Source organism: Barbus barbus (genome assembly GCF_936440315.1).
Source record: "Barbus barbus genome assembly, chromosome: 1".
In the NCBI taxonomy this organism is placed as follows: domain Eukaryota; kingdom Metazoa; phylum Chordata; class Actinopteri; order Cypriniformes; family Cyprinidae; genus Barbus; species Barbus barbus.
Genome location: NC_136729.1, coordinates 32,628,706 through 32,651,162, shown reverse-complemented (window position 1 = coordinate 32,651,162; position 22,457 = coordinate 32,628,706). Strand labels below are relative to the sequence as shown.

At 39.0% G+C, this 22,457-nt stretch overlaps 1 protein-coding gene across 2 annotated transcripts; it reads left to right on the top strand.

Annotated features, from left to right (window-relative positions):
- Positions 1-2,126: 2,126 nt before the first annotated feature.
- Positions 2,127-22,273, top strand: LOC306868761 (period circadian protein homolog 1-like). 2 transcript variants are annotated; one of them, XM_079415098.1, is made up of 19 exons: positions 2,149-2,324; positions 6,850-7,694; positions 8,565-8,818; positions 9,076-9,197; positions 9,543-9,744; positions 10,646-10,840; positions 10,966-11,151; positions 11,261-11,414; positions 12,396-12,639; positions 12,757-12,865; positions 12,984-13,140; positions 13,314-13,432; positions 16,206-16,352; positions 16,517-16,822; positions 17,504-18,297; positions 18,887-19,085; positions 19,726-19,918; positions 20,367-20,517; positions 20,609-22,272. In XM_079415098.1, exons 2-19 carry the CDS (start codon positions 7,309-7,311, stop codon positions 20,891-20,893), a joined length of 4,203 nt encoding a protein of 1,400 aa, XP_079271224.1. In that variant the 5' UTR covers positions 2,149-2,324; positions 6,850-7,308; the 3' UTR covers positions 20,894-22,272. The 2 variants fall into 2 exon arrangements, with proteins under 2 accessions (XP_079271225.1, XP_079271224.1); XM_079415099.1 differs by lacking the exon at positions 16,206-16,352 and having other exon boundaries at positions 2,127-2,324; positions 20,609-22,273.
- Positions 22,274-22,457: the final 184 nt, after the last annotated feature.

The following is a 22,457-nucleotide window of genomic DNA, read 5'->3' as shown; positions in this document are numbered from 1 at the left end:
CTTTAGCTCCCTAATCCTGACAGCTTGACACCGTCTTGTCACAGTGCTAACTGTTCATTTCTCAAGGCTTTGTTTGAATGCACGCTAGGGACACCTGCTAGTCCATTTAAATAAGGTGCAGGAAAAATTGTCAAGGAAAGGAAAGGAAGTATGGCCAAGTATGGTGTCCCGAAATTTGTGCTCTGCATTTCACCCATCCAAGTACACACACACACACACACACCGGTCCGTTAACACACACCCAAAGTAGTGGGTGCAGTCATTTTGGCCAAAATGTGCGCTGCATGGTTAAAAACTTCTTGATATTTTAACATATACTCTCATATAGTAAACACATGTAAAATAAATAAATAAATTCTTTAAAGTTTTTATGCTCAGTGTTGTTTCATCATTTTGTAACTGGGCAGTGCTTTTGTTGAACAGAGGGAAATGATGGCATTATTTACTGGATAAAGGAGGTTGAAAGTTAATGTGGACTGGACAGAGGGCAGTGTCCTGAAGAACAATATTTCTTCCACTGTCTTCAGGCTCGATTCTGCCAAAAGTGAAGCCTTTCAGTGTAACCAACTAATTTTCAGGTAAAGTTGCTAAAGGAGTTGTTTGTAAAAAATCATATAAAGATTTAATATGTATTATTTGTCAAAGTAACAGGCCTATAAACCCATTACATATTTATTTTTAAATACAACATTAAATTATTGAGAAGTTAAACATTTTTGAACAATTTCATTTTCGACAATTGCATCGCTTATATTCCCCAGTCGCTTCGGATAAAAACGTCTGCTAAATGAATAAATGTAACGTAAATGTAAATAACTCGTAGAACTACACATTATTAACAATTACGAAGTATGGGTCACCATACTTGGCAGTATGTCACTTCACAATTATAGTTTTAAGCAGTGTACTGGTCATAAGTTAAATGCTAAGGAGATCCATAAAATAGTGTTAATATGAATTTTCTGCATTCATTTTTCACCAGCATTTTACCTGTATTTTAAAGTACTCATTGCATTTTGATAGATTAAATTATGGTACAAAATAACAAATAAGTAAGCTGTATCATAAATGAACAATTATTAATGAACAAGTGCAACTAGCAACTTGATTGACATTTGATGTGTTCTGCAAAGCAAATAAAGCATTTAAAATAAAATAAAAAATGGCAGCGTATTACAACTTGCAAATATGGGGCGGCCTGCCTCCAAACTCCAGGCATTGGCGAGCAGAAGGCCCAGATTTACCAATCGGGTAAATGGAGGTCAGCCTGATTATGACGCTTCTCTGACGACTGGGATGATTCATCCATACAGCAGCAGCGAGCCACGCCGCTCGACACGTGAGTCAAGGGTGGCGTTGTTGAAGCTGCTTGCGGTCACCAGCAGCCTTCCTCTGAGGCACGTGGACCTGTGCATGGCTCATTCACCACCAGGTCTTTCATGGAGAACAGTGGTGTTGGAAAGTCCCACTGTTCCTTGCAAAGAAACCGATTTAGCTATTCTTTATGGTTTTTGCGTAATTCATTAATGAACTAATTAGTCACATATTGTACGTTTTATCTTGAAAACTTGTAATAATAATATGAATGCAACTGCATGTGATCTACTTCATTCTGCTGCGTTCATGATTAAAAGGGTCATAAAAAGAAGCTCATTTTACGTATCTTTTATTGTCAATTTATAATATGTTAAATTTAGGCTATTAATAACGTGAGATATGACCCACTAAAAAGAACGTCGTTAGAACAAATACATAAAATACATTTTCTGAAGAAGACAAAAATACACAAGAAAACATTGAAACATTATTAAATGTAAAATAACATAGGGGGGAACTAATTAAGTGGGTCATTTTACATCTGGTTCTCATGTGGTTCCATCCTTGATTTGTTTTTATGAAAATCTGCATCAATCCAACAAGAATACGTTGTACTTCCCACAACATGCTTTCACTCTGATGCATCGCAACAACAGGCGCACTGCAACGTGACAACAGATGAACGTGCGCCGAGCGCTCTTAGCATTGACCAATCAGCGAACACTTCGCCGTGAATGGGCGAGGTTACCCAATAGAATTCGATGTTTGCTGCGAGCACAGCCAATAGAATTCCTCGAAGCAAGAAGTACGCAGAGAGATTGGAAAGCACGTGTATTCGTGTGTGTCTGGAGTCATGGGCAAACAAATCTCTAGCGCACAATAGCAGTATTAGTGGAACGCATACGCAGAAACGTCGACTTCATAACATCGGGAATACATTGCAATACTCTACCGACTTATGAAAATAGAAGAATTTCGAGAGAAAACGGAACAGTAAGATCTACAAGGTAAGGCCAGCGCTGAGGTTATATTTAGGCATGTTTCTTCCGTCTAGAGATTGAACCTCTTATACTTATACTATTCACATGTTTGCAACATTAGATAAAATCAAATTTGCAGAAGGTGCTCATTTGATTGAAATGTGGTTTATAAGCGCTAACTGCTTTGGGCAAATCGCTTTATGCCAATTAGATCGACATTTCACAGGCTTCTGGCATCCTTCTGGGTTTTACTTGTCTTATCTTCTGTAATATAACACTTTTCAGCTGTATGATATGTTCTGGAGTAATAATTTAACTCTATACTCCAGCTGGAATGTTTTAATGGTAAGGAGAGGACTATGGTGTGGAGTGGACTAATGTCTTCTTAGCCTATCGTGTTGGGCCACGCATCGTTTAAAAATGTTTTAAATAGAAGACAATTAAAAAAGGCTTAGTGCCTGCATTAGTGTTTCTCAGCCAGTAGTTTACAAACTCCTAGGGGTTTATGAAGGAACTGCAGGGGCAGTGGCCAAAATAGATGCTATATATATATATATATATATATATATATATATATTATTATTTTTTCTGAATTGGTGTAAAATTTTAATAATTAAAATGCAAAACCTTTTATTTATACAAAAATTATGAATTAAAAAATCTATTTATTAAAATAAAAAAGTAGGGAATCCTGCTGAAAGATTAAAGCCTTTCGATATTAACAAAAAAAAAATATTTAATTTAAATCTGTGATGTTTAGTTCCTGTATTGTCCAAATGTCCTTTTGCTGTATTTACAAAACGGTGTTCACCAAATTTTAACATTGGTATATGAAAACAGTGTCCCTCTCCTGTTTATTTCGTGTTTTCTGTGCAGCTGTTTACATGTAAAAACAAAACAGACAGTTCATGCTGTACATGTCTGAGTGGGCGGCTCTTGGCCAAAATATGCTGCAGTGTGGAACAGACTTTGTTGTTAGTTGAAAGTCTGGTCATGTGAGACTTGGTTGCATTTCGGTGAAAAATGTGAGATGCATCTCAATTACGTAATATGATGATGTTCTTTGCATATCAAAGCAAAAGTGGTGAGATGAGGTTAGTTTTGGTTCACATGTGAGTAATTTAGTCCCAGTTACTTAGTTCTCTGGAAATTAAAAGTGTGTCATTATTTTCGCCATTTCAGTTTAATGTGCAGTGACAACTATGTTGTTTAAAGGTGCACTAAGCGAATTTTGCCAAACGATGTTGATATTTGAAAGTACCAAATCAAACATGCCCCATTGCCCCTATTTTGATATCTCCGCCCCACACGTATATACACAACCCTGGCATAACAACGAACACGAGAAAAGTGTAAAAACTGACTGTAGATTGAGCCTATCAGTAAAATGCAGTAGAGACACACACCCATATTACCCAGCACAAGCCGTCTCACAAAGCACCTGACACCCAACATGAAACCATATGCTAATGACCTTGTTTTTAAATAAACAGCTCCCAGGCTTTGGATAAATTGGGTCGGGCACAGAACTGCTCGCTGTGTGAACTGTGAGGGGTCTCCAACCCTGATACTGGAGAGCTACCTTCTGCAGATTTCAGTGCTAACCTTACTTTAACGCACCTGTCTGTAATTATCAAGTAGCCCTGAATACAGATTCTTTCAGGATTAAAACAAACAACTTTGTTATTGCTTAATTAGGAACCCGCTTACTATTCCAGCCATAGAAATATTTGGTGTGCAGGGCTCGCAAAATTTCAAAATCCCTGATAGCCCTTCGGGCAGGTACTCTTCAGATTTTGGTAGACCGAAAATTAATTTAACTGGCCCCAAAAAAAAAAATTAAATATAGAAAATCAGATAGGAGTCTAATCGTCAATCAAAAATATTTTCAATACACATATCAACAAATATGAAGGAAGGAATTTGATTTCACTAATTACAAGGTATCTGCAGATTTATGACCCATTTTAAGAGCTGCACAATTAAATGAACACAGTATGGGTGGGGTTGGACAACGTCTATGGTAACATACAGTATTAAGCCATAAAATTACATGATTTACAGTTCAGATACAGATTTTCACAAAAACAAAAATCTTATACAACAGCATTTCAGCCTTAGGCCATTTTTATGAAAAGGGATAAATCAAGCATATAAATTATTATATTAAATTAAGATGAATAAATATTACTCTCTAATTGTTTAGATTTTTAGAAGGCACATTAACTTCTCATTTACAACTCTGTGTTTGCTGGTTAAAAACAATGGTCGATATTTGCATTGACCATACAAGAAAGGCTTATTGGAAATGCAAATTCATTCTCTGCCACGAGGTGGCGCTTTAGGAGCGGCATAATATAGCGGTTTCCAATCCAGCCGTTTCGCCATTCTTGTCTTTCCGTCCTCAACTGTAAGACTTCTTGAAATTATAATTGAGACATTTAAATATGTTAAATGGTATAAGAGAACTTTTTATGGCCTTAAGTTTGATACAACTAAGTTGAAAAGTTTTTAAGGACCTGCGGGAGCCCTGTATTTTAAGGTAGCCCGTGGGGTAGGGCAGTGATGCATTTTGGTAGCCCAACTTGAAAACACAATAGCCCCGGGATGTCGGGCTAGCGATTTTGCGAGCCCTGCTGTGTATATATACAAAGTTCTGGCATGAAACTCTAGATGGCGCAGTCCGATAGATCTAACTCGGTATGAGATAATGACATCATTATCACATGTCACAGCTGATTGGTTCTCTCCTGTATCAGTAGCCAATCGCTTGGGGGAACTATTGCATTGCTTTGTTAGCATCGCACTGGTTCCCTCGACAAAAAGCAATAGGATTTTTCCATAGGCTTTTGGATTATCTAAAAAAATAAGTGTTCAATAATAGTTCATGAAACTTGCACATTTTGTACATCAAGATAATCTTCACAAAATAATACAACTTTCATGAATTTTTGAAGCCTAAATAAAAAACTTAAACTTATAACTATAAACTTATAAGGCTATAAACGAACTACAGCGCTTGCCTTCAACATCACCACCACCATGCTCCCAACAACTTTTTCAAACTTATTTTTAACATGTTCAGTGAAAAGCATTTACTCTCTTTATGAATTTTAATCCACGTTACATTAACCTTTTCATATAAACTGGAATAAATACAAAACTAGAGCCAAACTGAAATGAGACATTATTAGTAATAAATAGTGTAGTGAATATATGAAATAATCATAACTAAAGGACATATGAAAGCGTGTATTTCTGTACATTTCGAAATAAGATAAATGCATTGTCAATAAATCCTTAATATGAATATTTTAATTAAAAACATGTCTCCATGTACTACTCAATAAAATACTAGTGCATTTAATCTATTAAATAACAGCAGAGTGAGCGAGTTTTTGTTTATGGTAAGATTAAACTTATTTTAGTGAATAAATTACCACATTTCAGCTATCATTTTGTTAGGGTGGGCACATAAATGTTATTGTATCCTTGCTTCTAGAAAATACTCAATCTAGATGCTTTCTAACAGCTTCATGTGGCCGTAAATATTTCATTTTAACGTGACTTTAAGCACTGTGCATCGTTAAAGTTTCACTTTCACCGTGACTAAGCTGGTAAATGTGGTGTTTACATGGAATAATCGTAATATGAGTTTACCTGGTATGAACCCAGAGTCTCCGTATCAGTAGGAAAGCGATAAAACAAGCATCTTGCATCTGAAGACTTGTTGCGTTTCGGGGCAAAACAAAAACATTGTCGAACAACAAAATAAATTGCGGGAAACTATTAATTGGTTATTCTACAATTAATTGTACTATAAATTATAGTACAATTGGAAAATACTGTAAATGTGGAAGTGGAAGTTACATGCTGTTTTAAGATCACCCAGAAATAACCTTATAAAGTAAATGTCCAAAGTGGGTGAGCTTTCTTTCTTTTTTCTTTCTCTTTTTTTTTTTTTTTCTTACTTTAAAACCCCCAGGAAATCCCAATTTTAAACACTTAATTCAAGACCATTTAATACCCAAGTTGGAACACCTACTCGATACCAACTTGGTGACCCTAATCACTGGCAGTGTGACAGAAGCTTGAGGTAAATGCTGATGTTGTTGTGTCTCTCATAGATCCTTGGATTGCTCCCTGTAGTTGGCAAATGCCAAAGACAAAAACAAGCTTGCATGGTTGAAGGTGGAGAAGTTAGAGAGTGGTTTCATGGTTCTACGTAGTATTCTTGGTTACCAAGGAGACCAGAAAAAGCCTCCATAGTGACTAACTGGGAGTGTGAAATATCTGAGCTCTCACGTGCAGCATCCCACTGAGCCTGTGCAAAATTGCTGATAACTTGCAATTTACCTTGCTGAAAAACAAAAACATCCTTGAGTAGCACTTCCTGTTTAAGAAAAAGCTGTTCTCAATTAATATTATCCATTAGCTTTTATGGGGCTACGTAATACAAGATGACTAACCGGCTCAGTATGTCTTGTTGTACATGTGTATGTTTCAGACTGATGCTCACCTTTTCTTTTGCTTTTTTATTTTTTCCTGGCAGCTGTCCTCTGAGAAGAGAGAGAGTGCTACAGAGACCAAAGAGAAGACCGAATAACCAGACCCTGACAAGAAGCCTAATTTCCCAGTGGCTGTTTTTTACACAGTTTTTTTCTGCACTGTCACACTCCATCTGCCTCCGTGGCTTTAGCCAAGTCTGTTTTGTAACGACCAGTCGTGTCTGTTTTTCTGAGCTGAACAACAATTTCTGCAGTTGGCAAAAAAATATACACTTGAGCTACTTGATTTGAGGTTCCAGAGGAGCTGAGAAAAGGACGGGGTGGTGAGACACCCGGAAACACCATGGTTTTTGTTTACAGAACAAATCTGAAGAATATTTGCACCAAAATGATTACCCACTGTAGTTCAAGCAGTCCAACATAGTGAACTTATTCAACTTTGTGTAATCTATTGTTGGGTGAATCTGATCACCTTGGTAACGGCTTATTTTTACAGTATTATTATGAGTGATGACAACTCAGACTCCGCCCCCAGCAATTATACAGCTAGAGGAGCAGGAGGGGTCGAGAAAAAGGCAGGGCTTTTAAACAGATCCTGCAGAATGAGTGAGAGTTCTCCCTCATCAAATCTGGGAAATAGCGGGACAGGATCATCTCCAGGAGGGGTATCTGATCCCAAAGGATCCGCAGGTGACAACCGGGGCACAAATTCCGATGATACGGATGGACTATCGAGTGGAAATGACTCTGGGGAGAGGGAAAGTGAAGGAGGGATGGAGAGAGGGAATGGATCCAGAGGCAGACAGTCGAACAGAAGTTATCAGAGTTTCTCCAGTCAGAATGGAAAAGACTCAGCCATGTGTCTGGAGACTACGGAGAGCAACAAGAGGTGAGAGAGAGAGAATGGACACCAGATCGGTGAACGTCGTCTCAGAGCAGATGTTTGTTTGCAATGATTCGTTCTCAGTCCCACTATGACTAATTTCAGTCATAAGTTTAACTGAAAATCAGAGGGAGTTGGTGTAAAGGTTTAAGATTAGTTAAAAGATAAAATATATTTTCCATACAACAGTAAGTTCATAGTGACCATAGGCTGACAAGCTTCAAAAAGAACAATTAAAGTATCACGAAAGTGTTCCTTGCTATTTTTCAATTGTTTTAAAGCCTTACAATAGCTATGTGTGATGAACTGCTTAAAATTTAAGTCATTTAATAATATTCCCTCTGCTGCAGTTCCCATATCAAATATGGCATCTAAGGTTATAAGAACCCAGAGAATGGTATTTGATGTAATTGATGTCTAGTCCGTTAAATCAAGTCAATAAATTTTGAGCTATTTCATGACTTCCCAAGACTTATAGAACACCAATCACCACGTTTTTTTTTATACTTTATGGTGCTTTTTTGACATCCCCTCGCCAGAATGTCGTCTTTTGTGTTCCACAGCAAAGAGATTTAAACAACATGAGGGTCTGGATAAATCGCAACATAATTGAGTCTACCTTCATTTTAGACTTGTCAGCCAGGGGGCCCAGTATGGGGCAAACTTTCAAGGGAGCCTTAAAATTACTAAAATTATTTAGATTAATAAATTATTATTCATATATTAAAATAAACACTAATTATAATGAAATTATAATGCAAAAAAATATGAAAAGTAAAATGAAATGTTTGTTTACATTATAATAATTAATACAAAACGTTATTCCTAATTAAATGTCTAAATTCCGACTCTTGTTTTTGATCCCTTCTCCCTCAGCTCAAACTCTCACAGCCCCTCTCCACCCAGCAGCTCTCTGGCTTACAGCCTGTTGAGCGCCAGCTCTGAACAAGACCCGCCATCCACCAGCGGCTGCAGCAGCAATCAGTCTGCTCGCGTCCAGACCCAGAAAGAGCTGATGACAGCCCTGAATGAGCTGAAGATCCGTCTGCCACCAGAGAGAAAGATGAAGGGACGCTCCAGCACTCTTAACGCCCTCAAATACGCCCTCAGCTGTGTCAGACAAGTCAGAGGTGAGTGGGAGTTTTGTGTTCTATGTATGACAGGAAAGGCAACAGCTTGAATTGAGTTAAAGGTGTGACACATGCGACTTTTTTCAGTGTGAAAATGATTTCTCCAGTTCAATTATAAATGAGCCATTTGTAGACTAATTGTAAACACTGTGATTGAAGCATTCGCAATATGAATGGAGTTTGTGGGTCCAGTGATGTATGTTCATGTCAAAGCTTTTCTTATTCTATTTTATTTTATTTTGCTTTGAATCTTGCAGCCAATCAGGAGTATTATCACCAGTGGAATGTTGAGGAGTGTCATGGCTGTAGTCTGGATCTGTCCACCTTCACTGTTGAAGAACTGGACAATATCACCTCAGAATACACGCTCAACAATACAGTACGTTGACTTGCACACAAACCCATTTCTCTCTCTCTCGTAGTAACAAGATTTAAATATTGTCTGAAAAGTAGTTTCTCATCAATGCAGTTACTGGATTATTGGTTTTATAATTCTGTCAGCAACAACAAAGACAAGACATGAGTTACAGACGCATCCAACACAGTCTAGATGGCAAAATCACTTTGACCCAAATTTCACCTCTTTTCTTTTAATTTTCTCCATTCTCTCGCTCTCTCTCTCTCTCTCTCTCTGTAAAATGGTGCACAGCTTTTCTCAGTCATGCAGATACTTTGTACAGTATTTGTTAGAAGTTACAAAAGAGTCTCTTTTTCTCTTTTACAGGACACATTCTCAATGGCGGTTTCGTTCCTGTCAGGGAAGGTTGTGTACATCTCCCCACAGGGTTCATCTATTCTGCGCAGTAAGCCAGAGAAGCTGCACGGGGTTTTGTTTTCTGAGCTTTTGGCCCCCCAGGATGTGAGCACCTTCTACAGCAACACTGCACCCTGCAAACTACCTCCTTGGGCTTCCTGCATCGGCTCCGGTATGTTTGTACATGGTGTATTTTGGTTGAGTTATAGTATGTTACACTAACGTTTGACAAACAGAAAGACACTTTTGATCTGAAAGCGATAGTTCACCCAAAAAGGACAATTCTGTGATCATTTTCTCACCCTTATGTCATTCCAAAACAAACCAAGACTTTCATTCATCCTTGAAATACAAATGAGGATATTTTTTTTATGAAACCTGAGAACTGTCTCTCCACTAAAGGCCAATTCCACCAAACTTTGACTCTTCAAAAAGGAAATGAAGACATCACAATAGAAATGCATATGAATTGAGCAGTTTAATCCAAGTCTTATGAAGAGACACAATTGCTTTATATGATAAACTGATCTTATTTAGCACAGATTAAATTTCACACACGTACATGGAGCACATCAAATTTGGTCGATGGCAGCTAAATCGCCGTTGCTTGACTAGAAGGAACCGGTGAGGTTGAGCTTCCATTTACCATAAGCGTCAAAGTTTCGGTGCAGTGGACTTTGAGCGAAGGGACAGAATTCTCTCAGGTTTTATTAAAAATCTCTTAATTTGTGTTTCAAAGATGAACAAAAATATCATAGGTTCGGAACGACATAAGAGTAAGTAATTGATGATAAAAAAAAATTGTGAAGTGTTTCGCTTGAAAGTGTGTTCGTTCTGTCATTCATAAAACAAATCATTTATGTGTGGCTAAAGTCCCTAATTAGGTGAAATCAGGTTAATTGGGACTTTTTTTCTCAGTCATCTCAATGGTAAAAAGTGTCCCAATTTACCTGGATTCACCCTACATTTTTGATGCCATCATAAGTCCTCTTTTGAACCAGGACCACCAAGACCAGTCATGGCCATGCAATACAATTAAAGTCATAAACAACTTGGATCTCTCTTTTCACTAGTCTCTCCATCGGTGGACTGCACTCAAGAGAAGTCCATGTTTTGTCGCATCAGTGGAGACATGTCAACCAGTGGCGATGTGAGGTACTACCCATTCAGACTGACCCCCTACCTGCTCACACTCCAAGACTCTGACGCTGCTTACCCTCAACCCTGCTGTTTGCTCATCGCAGAGAGAGTGCACTCGGGATATGAGGGTACATTTCTTGTTTAACAAGTATATTGTTTTTTCACAATATTTTGAACCAGATTGAAAAAATACAAATGCCTTTTTAAGCTCAGTTTGGGTTTTGTTCTCTCTTTCTCTCCATCCTGCTTTCAGCCCCTCGCATTCCTGCAGATAAGAGGATATTCACCACCAGTCACACCCCCAGCTGTCTCTTTCAGGAGGTGGATGACCGGGCAGTTCCTCTATTAGGGTACCTGCCTCAGGACCTGGTGGGAACCCCAGTCCTGCTGTACATCCATCCAGATGACAGACCCATTATGGTGGCCATCCATAAGAAGAGTGAGTCACTCTCCCTTCCTCTCTCTAACCTCTGTCTATTCCCTTTCTTAGATGAGAGCAGTAGCCTACGGCACAACATTTAAATTTTAACTTTTCCTTTCTCTTTCAGTTCTTCAGTTTGCAGGGCAGCCGTTTGACCATGCTCCCTTGCGGATGTGCGCACAAAATGGAGAGTATGTGACCATAGACACCTCTTGGTCCTCCTTCATTAACCCCTGGAGCAGGAAAGTGGCCTTCATTGTTGGCCGCCACAAAGTCAGAACGTAAGAACCCGAGTACACACAAGATCCAAATTAACTTTCGGAAACCCTCACTTTTTTTACTTGATGTTAGCTATTCAAATTTTCACTCATAAGTGACTGATCTTTTATTAATACAATACCAATCGAGGGATTGGGGTCATACCAAGGCTGCATTTATTTGCTCAAAACTACAGTAAAAACTAATACTGTGAAACTGTTACATTTTAAGCATTAAATTTTAAATAACTGCTCTATTTTAATATATTTTAAAAATGGGTCTAGATTGTAAATATGCACAACTAGCTTCATCTTCAGTGCACACCTCTACACTTTCACACTTCTAGGCATGTGCACAGCACAAGTACACAGGCATAAACATGTAATTTCTCAGTCACATACCACCCACACAACAGTATGCAATGTCCACACTCGATCACAGTCATAAGCACATGCTCTGTCATGTGGACACTGACAGATATTTCATGAGCTCAATATTTTTCCCAAGAACCATTTATTTTTCTTCCAACATGCAGTGACTCATAGTGTTTCTACACACACATACTGTATATGTGCACACATCATCACTGCTTCATATAGTTATTCAGTTCATCAAAAGGGGAAGCAGAGGCTAATGACTGTACAATTAAAATGACTGGAATTATGAGTATCTTATTGAAAATGCATTGGTTTGGTCTTGGTATGACTCACAACAATTTTTCCCAACATTGTTAAAGAACAAATTCTAAATCAATTTGAGTGAAGGGTTTTTGAGCAAATCTTCTGAGTGAATGATTTTATGACTGGCTCATAGCACTGAAAAAGACACTCACAATAACAGAAAAAGTCAGTGAATCAGAGTGAGTGAATGAAACTGAACTGAAGCCTTTTGTTAAATTATTCCCTAGAATAATTAAAAAGAAAATCCCCACCACTAACAAACGCACACATTCTACTTGCTGTACTCTGAACATACACGATTAGCTCTTGATTCTTTCCTTTCAGCTCTCCACTGAATGAGGACATCTTTACCTTGCCGAGGGGTCTGGAGGAGCGTACCCTGTCACCAGACGTCGCTCAGCTCAGTGAGCAAATCCACAGGCTCCTGGTGCAGCCTGTCCATAGTGGCAGCTCTCAGGGCTACGGCAGCCTGGCCAGCAATGGGTCACATGAGCACCAGCCCAGTGCCACCTCCTCATCAGAAAGCAGTGGACCAGGTCTGGAGGACCCCTCGAAGTTCCACAAACCTGTGAGTAATTAAAAACAGTCCTCAAACCCCAGTGTGTTAATATTGTACATGATAAATAAAAGGTAGGTCAGAAATGGATAGTAAACATTTAAATTAAATGAACTGCTTTTCAAATAGATGACCTTCCAGCAAATCTGCAAAGACGTTCACATGGTGAAGACCAGCGGACAACAAGTTTTCATTGAATCCCGCAACCGACTTCCTCCTAAAAAACATTCCACCGCAGGTACACAAGCACTCACAGTATATTCAGTATATTACTGTAAGGACAGCCTTCAGTTGCTCCGTTTCATTTCTATTTTTGAAGGTTGTTAGTCTGAAGATGTTTTCTGTCTGATAAACAGGTGCTCTGCTAGCAAGTGAAGCAGCAGACCCGGGCAGCAGTCTCGGTCCTATTGCTGCTCCAACCTCGAAGAGCTCCGCACCCTCCATGATCGTGCAAAAGGAGCCGCCCACCACCTTCTCTTATCAGCAAATCAACTGCTTGGACAGCATCATAAGGTTTGCATTTCAGATCATTAATGCACTGAATCCTGAAGATACAACAGTGGCTATCACTGATTATGTGTTGTGAATTTAAGATTAATCACTTTATTGTATAGTGAGCATCTCTAGTCCTTGTGATGGCAATCCAATGGCAGGCCATGGACTCATGGTTTTATTTGGTTCATCAGGTATCTGGACAGCTGTAACATCCCAAATACGGTGAAGAGGAAGTGTGGCTCTTCCTCCTGCACTGCCTCCTCCACCTCTGATGATGACAAACAGCAAGATGCTCCAGGAAATGCTAAAGGTGATGCTCCAATGATAAACTAAGGCAACACCGTACTAATGCAGTGCAGTTACATGCCGACAGTCTATTACAACACAACTATCATTCAAATTTAACTTGTTTTTACAATGAATGTGCAATGTGGCAATGAAGTGCCAGTTTTAAGCACTCTCTATTTACTTAAAGGTTTACATAAATGTTAAAAGGTTACAATGGCATGTATATATGCATTAATTCAGGGGCCTCCAAACCAACCGTTCCTGGAGGGCTGGTGTCCTGCAGAGTTTAGCGCCAACCCTAATTAAACACACCTGAACCAGCTAATCAAGGTCTTACTAGGCATACTAGAAACTTCCAGGCAGGTGTGTTGAGGCAAGTTGGCGCTAAACTCTGCAAGATACCGACCCTCCAGGACAGAGTTTGGAGACCCCTGCACTAATTAGTGCATGCCATGTTTTTTGTTGAATTTGTCTCACAGCATGAAATACCTCATAAACACCAGCACATCACAAACTGAGTACTACTATTGTGAAGGTTTGATTTATGAATATTGGTTATGTAATGTGACATTTGGCCAAATTTATTTGCTAATACTGATTGAATACAAAAAAAATATATACAGTTAATGTGTTGTACACCAAAAGTGATTATGAAGATGTGGTAGTGTGTGCATTAGTATATCGCTAAATTTGGCTGCTGTCAGTTTGAAATTTACAGTACTGTTCAAACGTTGGGGGTCAGTAATTGTTTTTGAAAAAGAAATGAATCATTTTATTCACCAAGGATCAAATGAGACTGTAGAGATTATTATTATTTTTTTTAAGAAAGGGGGAAAAAAAGAAATTGACTTTTATTCAACAAGGATCAAATGTCAGTTTCCACAAAAATATTATGTAGCACAACCATTTTCAATATTGGTAGTAGTAAAAAAAGTTTCTTGAGCACCAAATAATCATAATGGTATGATTTCTAAAGCATCATGTGAAATAGAGGACTGGAATAATGACTGCGGAAAATTCAACTTTGACATCACAGGAATAAATTACATTTTTAAAATATATTAAAATGGTAAACAGTTATTTTAAATTGTAATAAAATTTCACAGTATGACTGTTTACCGTTAACTGCATTTTGAATCAAATACATGCAGTCTTTGTGAGCATAAGAGACTTCTTTTAGAAACATTAAAAAGAAACTTCTCCTACCCTGAACCTTTGATCAGTAGTGTGTATATAAACTACAGTACTAAAGACATGCTATGTATTAAAAGGTTAGTTTAATCAAAAATGAAAATTCTGTCATTAATTACTCACCCTCATGTCGTTCCAAACCCGTAAGATCTTCATTCGTATTCTGAAAACAAATTAAGATATTTTTGATGAAATCTGAGAGCTCTCTGTCCCTGCATAGACAACATGGATACTACCGTAATCAATGCACAGAAACGTAGCAAGGACATCTGTGACATCAGGGGTTCAACCGTAATTTTACGAAGCTATGAGAATACTTTTTGTGTGCAAGGAAAACAATAAAAACCGAATTAATTCAATAATTCTTCTCCCCAAGTTACCGTCTGCTGCCATTTTGGCAATCGACGTAATCAGCGCTGTTTATGTTCAGCAGTAAAGCGCGCGCATGCTGTTTCGTTTTGGGGTACTCTCCAAAATGGTGGGGAGAAGAGTTGTTGAATAAACTTAAGGGTTTGGAACGACATGAGGGCGAGTAATTAATGACAGAATTGTCATTTTTGGGTGAACTGACTTTTTTTTATTTTTTTGATGGTCTAGCTCTTGTCACAGTCTCAACTGATTTGTACTCGGTCTTGTATTGGTCTCAGCCTCAAAGGACTCTCTGGATTTTATTTCAAGACCGGTCAAGACCACAACTGCAGAGATATTACTAAATTGCTGGTGCATTGTCTGATTTATTTGTTAACATCCTGCTTCAAATTCAATCTGTAACATATCTCTAATTTGATATCTTTTGATATTACTGTGCCCGGTCAGAATTAAATGGGGGAACTGTCAAAACTTTTAACAAAATGAATACAAATGACCAAAAAACGAAACGGCAACGAAAACAAATCCATAGCAGAACTGGTGTGTTTCTGAGCAACACTCAGTGGTGATTTGTTACTGAATGAGTCAATTGCTTTGAATGAATTGGTTGAATAAATGATTGACACTCTCATGTGATTTGCTACCACCTAGCCTACTGGCGGTTTTAGTTTGATATTCATATTCATTTTATTCTTCCATCATATTTCTATATCCAAAATGTTATTTTTAAAAGATTAATTTCTTTATGCAGTTGTGATTGCACAGCTGAGGTAGCACAGAGGCTGCATATGAATTGGTACAAAGATGAATTCTGTTGTTAGTGAATTTATTTTATTGGTAACCGCTCTATAAGGGCTTTTCACACTTGAAATTGTTAACCCTGGGTCATTCTAAACCCCAGGTAAATGGAATCCTGGGTTATCTTGCTTCACGTTTCACACTGCTTATACTTGAATCTCTGAAAGTTAAACGTTAATCCTGAAAAGTAAATGTGGACCTTTCAGATGAATTTCAGGATGCTGGTTTGGTCTTGATCTTGACTCGGTCTCGCCCTGCCTTGGTCTTGGTCTTGTCTTGGTCTCAACCTCTCAAAGTCTTGGTCTTGTCTTGGTCTCAACCTCGCAAAGTCTTGGTCTTGTCTTGGTCTCATCACACTCTGGTCTTGGTCTCGACTTGGTCTCTGTTTAGGTGGTGTTGACTTCAACACTAGTATTAACAGATACTCTAACCTGCAGGTCCGTCTGTGTCTCTGGTAGAGGAGAGTACATTGTTACCCCCAATGGCCATGCACAGTAAAGCTGAAAGTGTAGCCTCGGTCACCTCTCAATGCAGTTTCAGCAGCACCATCGTCCATGTGGGGGACAAGAAACCTCCTGAGTCAGGTGGGCAAGTGTGTGTGTATGTAAGAGGAATAAGAGAAGACGCCAAAGACCCGTTATACATCAAAGCAATCATAGCTGTCAAGTCTTTTTGTTGTTGTGGCTAGTTTTTGGGAGCCTTGTTTCTTTATCTCATCCCCTCTTCTTGTTTTACCTTGCCCCCACAGATATCGTAATGGAGGAGGCCCCGCCTACTCCGAATGCTGCTACTCAGCCCCAAGTTCCTCCCACAACGATGCTCTCTCTGCCCCCTAGCCCTGCTCCTGGTAGGGATGCAGGGAGAAGAGGTGGAGCAGGGGTAGCTGGAGGATCTGGAGGAGGAGAAAGGTTGGGTCTCACGAAAGAGGTCTTGTCGGCTCACACACAGAAAGCAGAGCAGAGCTTCATGTGCCACTTTAGAGACTTGAGCAAACTCCGAGTGTTTGACCCAACCTCAGCTGTGCGCCGACAAGCAACTGTACCCTTAGCAAGAGGTGAGCAAAGAGGTTGAAAGTTTTCAATATTACATTGGTTTTGTACTTTAGAAAGAAAGTCTCTTATGCTCGCCAAGTCTGAATTATTGGATCAAAAGTACAGTAATACCGAGAAAACCGTTGTGCTGCTCAATATTTTTTGTGGAAGACATGGTGCACTACCATTTAAAAGAGTGAGGTAAGAAAGATAAAATAAACAATACTAAATTCAGCAAGGATGCATTAAATTGATCAAATGTGACAGAAATATGCTCAGATCACGTATTAAAACATCTGTCAATCTTGACAGAATTGTAGAATTTACTTTTAGAAACATTAGACAAAATATTTCTTAGCCTATTGCACAGATTCTCGATCCTACAAATTACCAAAGGAGATTTTGGGTTGAGCTAGCGGAGTGGAATCTTCAGAAAGGCGCTCTCCGCTCTAAAGGAAATATGACCGCTATGCTCCCTGCTCCGCTCACATGCTCTGGTTGTCATGATAGAAATTACATTTTAAAACATTCAGATTGAAAACAGTCATTTTAAATTGCAATGATGTTTCACAATATTACAGTTTTCACTGTATTTTTGGTCAAATAAATGCAGCCTTGGTAAGCATAAGAGACTTCTTTCAAAATCATAAATATTTGTAATTCTTCCAAACCTCTGACCGGTAATGTATCTCTCTTCATTTTAGGTGTGCGCTGCTCTCGTGATTACCCAGCAGCAAGTAGTAGTGGGCGTAGACGTGGTCGAGGAGGCAAAAGATTAAAGCACCAGGAAGCTTCAGAGCAAGTGGGATCTCTTAGCCCAGGTGGCCCACAACGAGGCTTCCACCCTGGGTTTCCCACTCTGGACATGCCCTCTAATTCCTCCATACCCATGGGTCCTGCAGCCAGCTCTTCCTCCTGGCCCACCTCAGGGTCACAAGCTAGTGTTCCCTCTGTCCCATACCCACCCGGCATCCTTCCTTTATATCCCCTCTATCCCCCTTTCTCCCATCCCATGTCAGACCCCAACATACAGACAGGACTACGCTTCCCCCTTCAGAACTCGCAGATGGCACCTCCTATGGTCCACCCAATGATGGCGTTGGTATTACCCAACTACATGTTCCCACAGCCTAATATGGGCTTGCCTCATCACTTCTATGGCCCAAACTCCGCTTTCCCTTTCCCCACTGTCAACACAGCTTCCCCTGTGCCCTGTCAGGCCCCGACCCCTGTCCCACGTGCCCACTCGCGCTCCAGCACCCCTCAATCCTTCAGCCAAAGAGAGGCCCCTGAGAGAGGAGCAGAGTCTCCACTCTTTCAGTCCAGATGCTCCTCACCCTTAAATCTGCTGCAGCTGGAGGAGTCTCCAATCAACCGGTTTGAGGTGGCGTCAGGGCAACAGACCACATCTCCTATGGTGGGACAAGGGGGTGGAGCAGGAGCACAGGCCTCCTCCAATCAGAGAGGTTCAGCGGTGGACTCAAAAGAGAATGAAAATGTAAGGAAATGGACTGTTGGATTAATTTGCCTGCTGATAATCTTAAAAGATGTCAAGAGATTTTATGTTTCAGTATTCTATATCAATACCAGTGAAATTTCACAATCAATACTTTTATTTTGATACCACAGCGATATTTAGTAGTGACTAATTAGCATAATTTGGCAAAATAGGAAATTATTCAACCATCAGTAAAAAAAAAAGTGTTTGTATATTGTTTAATTTAATATCTATAACATAACACTAGCCACCTGTCAACATTGCATGAAATAAATTCATATTATATTAAACAAAATATTTTATAGAATGTAAATGTAGTATTTTTCATAAAGAAAATGAAGACTGTTTTGGGACTATTGAGATTATTTTAGTAAAAATTTGATATTAAATCCCCCCCAATACTCCGTACAATTTTGCATTTATGAGATTCATCCAACAAGAGAGCATTTTTACCTTTCGTGAAAAGAATTCTTAATCAGAACATGTAGCATTCATCAGAGAACATTCTCAATAATCAGCTGAAAGATTCTGATGTAATTTATTTAATCATGTCGTTCTGTAATGGTCTGTGGTTTTAATGTCTTTGCAGGGTGAAACAAATGAGTCCAATCAAGACGCCATGTCCACCTCCAGTGATCTGCTAGACCTGCTGTTACAGGAGGACTCGCGCTCGGGCACTGGCTCAGCCGCCTCAGGCTCTGGCTCATCAGGCACAGGCTCCTCTGGGTCTGGCTTGGGCTCTTCTGGATCAGGGTCTAATGGCTGCAGCTCTTCAGGAAGTGGAACTAGTAAGTACTTAATGATAGAAATGACATTTTTTTGATGCATGTATTCATAAAGTTATAAATGGATATATTTTAAATGTGTGTATAAATGTGACCCTGGACCAGAAAACCAGTCTTAAGTGTCATTTTTTTAAATGTATACATCATCTGAAAGCTGAATAAATAAGCTTTTCATTGATGTATGGTTTGTTAGGATCGGACAATATTTGGCCGATACACAACTATTTGAAAAACTGGAATTTGAGGGTGCAAAAAATCTAAATATTGAGAAAATCACCTTTAAAATTGTTCAAATGAAGTTCTAAGCAATGCATATTACTAATCAAAAATGAAGTTTTGAGATATTTACAGTAGGAAGTTTACAAAATATCTTCATGGAACATGATCTTTACTTTATCCTAATAATTTTTGGCATAAAAAAAAAATCGATAATTTTGACCCATACCATGTATTTTTGGCTATTACTACAAATATACCCGTAAAAGGGTCACACATTATAAATGGATCAATTTTAGGCAGTGTGGATTAAAGTGTTACTTGGTATAAAGGAACCAAATGTAATTCAGTCATTTTTACTTAAGAAGCATTACTTAAATTAAATGATTTAATTTAGTTCTTTTTTTGTTTTTGTTTACTTTAATAGGAAGTAGTCAGAGCAGCCATACAAGCAAATACTTTGGCAGCGTGGACTCTTCAGAGAACAGCCACTCCCGCAAGCAGACAACAGAGGGTGATGGAGAGGCACAGTTCATCAAATGTGTCCTACAAGACCCCATCTGGCTCCTCATGGCCAACACAGATGAAAAGACTATGATGACCTACCAGCTGCCCATCCGGTTAATATCAACTCTATACAGATTTCATTTTGTTGTTTGTAATATTTCATTTTATTTTTTACTTTATTTTTGAATCAAGAGTCAAATCAATAATAAAACTAAATTAAAACGTTGTTATTTTATTTTGTTTTGGCACCTGGCATGCCTCACAAGTTCTGCATTTATTCTTGCTTAAAGTTACAAAGACTATCCAGAGGAACCAGAATCATTAAGTGGAGTCAAATCATATCCAGAATTTGATTCCCATCCCTATGCAACACTGTTACTGACCTGTTATAATCTCAAACATATACTTTAATGCACCCCATTATGATGCAAAATGTTGCACATCACATGCATTCCCATGCTAACATCCCATAAACATGCATTACTACACACCCACTGTAAAATACTGATCCAAGTTGTAATGGAGATAGTTAACTGACCAAGTAAATGTGTTTTGTAACAGAGACAGAGATTCTGTGTTGAAAGAGGACCGTGCTGCTCTGAGAGCCATGCAGAAACAGCAACCTCGCTTCACTGAGGAGCAGAAGAACGAGCTGAGTCAGGTTCACCCTTGGATCCGCACTGGACGCCTGCCTCGTTCTATCAACGTTTCTGTGAGTTGAAATCTCTCAGACAATAACTCCCACAATACACCACTAAACACTCAGTCGTGACTGTTTTATTTATATGCAATGTGTCTCTTAGGCATGCGTGGGCTGTAGGTCCCCTCCGCCGGTCCCCTCTGCGACCCCCTTCGATGTGGAGATCCACGAGATGGAGTTCTGCAGTGTTTTAGAGGTGACGGAAGAGGGCGCCACTGCTGAGAAACACATGCAAGCAGACACAGCCATGGAGAAGAGTGAGGTTGAGAATGATGGAACTATTTTAACATCACAAATCAATGACCAAGAAATGCTGATAGAAGAACAGGAAGTGACTTCACAGATCGAGGAGGAAATGGGTGCCTCACTTACACAGATGACACACTAAAAAGACAATGAGTCCGTGGGATTCTGATGACTTTTTTTGTGTACTCATTAAATTATCCAATTGTATTTATTTCTATAAATAAATGCTAATTAGCCAGGAAGGCTAACAGATGATGAATGTAAAGCAGAAATGCTTTGTTGAAAGACTGTGATTATCAAAAATCCGGGATATTTTGGTTATTGCAAAGAAGGAATGATCTGTTAGCAGGAAATGTAAGGCTACCACTCTGGATTTAACCTCGTGACGCCACCTGTTCAATTTCAGTTCTAGTGACCCATTTTGTGGCGTGCTGAACAGCTGTTTCAAATGTTGTCGAATGGGTTAAGAGCTCTTCACACCAAGGACGATAACTATAACTATAAAGCTTTAATCTTCTATAAGAATAGGGAAGTTCACACCACAGCTATATGACACAGATGAACAATATCACTGGAATCACTTTCAGGACAATTTTTTTCCAGATGACGAATACGTTGCTAGCCAATCAGAAGTTATCCAAGTGGCAAAGGACAGAGCTGCAGCGGTTACAGTTATCGTTATTCGTATGAACGAACCTTTAAACTCTGTGGTGGAAAGTCGATTTAGGTGTTGTAAGATGTGCATTTAAACAGGAGAACAGATTCACTGCCTTTGAGGACAGTCTAACTGTTTCTCATCTTATGCTTTTTGACATTTCCCAGATGTTATGGAAATGTTGTTGAAATTTTTTTCTGGTATATGAAGTAAGAATTTTTGACCAAATTTACGCACACAACACCTTTTTTTTTATCATTCTGTATATTTTTTTATGCATTATTGGTGCACAATTGTTCATTGTTGAAGCTTGGATGAATTGTGTGAGATGAATTGCAGCTCTCTCCACAGAGAGACTAATTGGTCTGTTACAGTTCATTTTCACCACGTAGATGTCACTACAGTAACCATGGCAACCGTGAACTTTCAGAGTATTTGTAGCTCAAGACATCTTCTTGAGTAGCACTTGGAGAAGGGAAGCTCCAGAGGTCACGGCCTGGAAAAGCTGCCACCCGTTTCTGGGTCGAAAGAATGGAGGCTTTTAATGGTCTGGATGTGAACTGCACCATCAAAGAAGATGGATAGTTCACCCAAAAACAATTGTTGCGTTCTGGTTTATGTTCCACAGAAAAAGGAAAGTCATTCAGGTTTGAAAAAACATGATGGTGAACTAATTCTGGCCAATTTTTTTGGGTCAAATGAGGAATGAGTGTTGACAATCCAGTTGTAGGCATTTTCCTCATGTTTTACCTTTTCGCTGTCCGTTTCAGTCATGCGCTCTTTGACTTCAGGTTGTCCTTGAACAGTTTGTAAGTATTTTGTGCATTTCTTTATATATGAAAAAGAATAAAAAGAATATGATTCACAATGTTGTGGTCTGCGAATATTCTAAGTGTCGAGGTTAAAACTGGGAATTATAAGAATATACAGTGCATGTATGATTGAAAAGCACGCAGTATGCTTTGGATAAGGAAGAGGGAATTAAAATAAGCAGTTTTCATACCAAACCATAGGCTTTTGTAGACGAGAATGTCCACTGAGCTATAAAAAT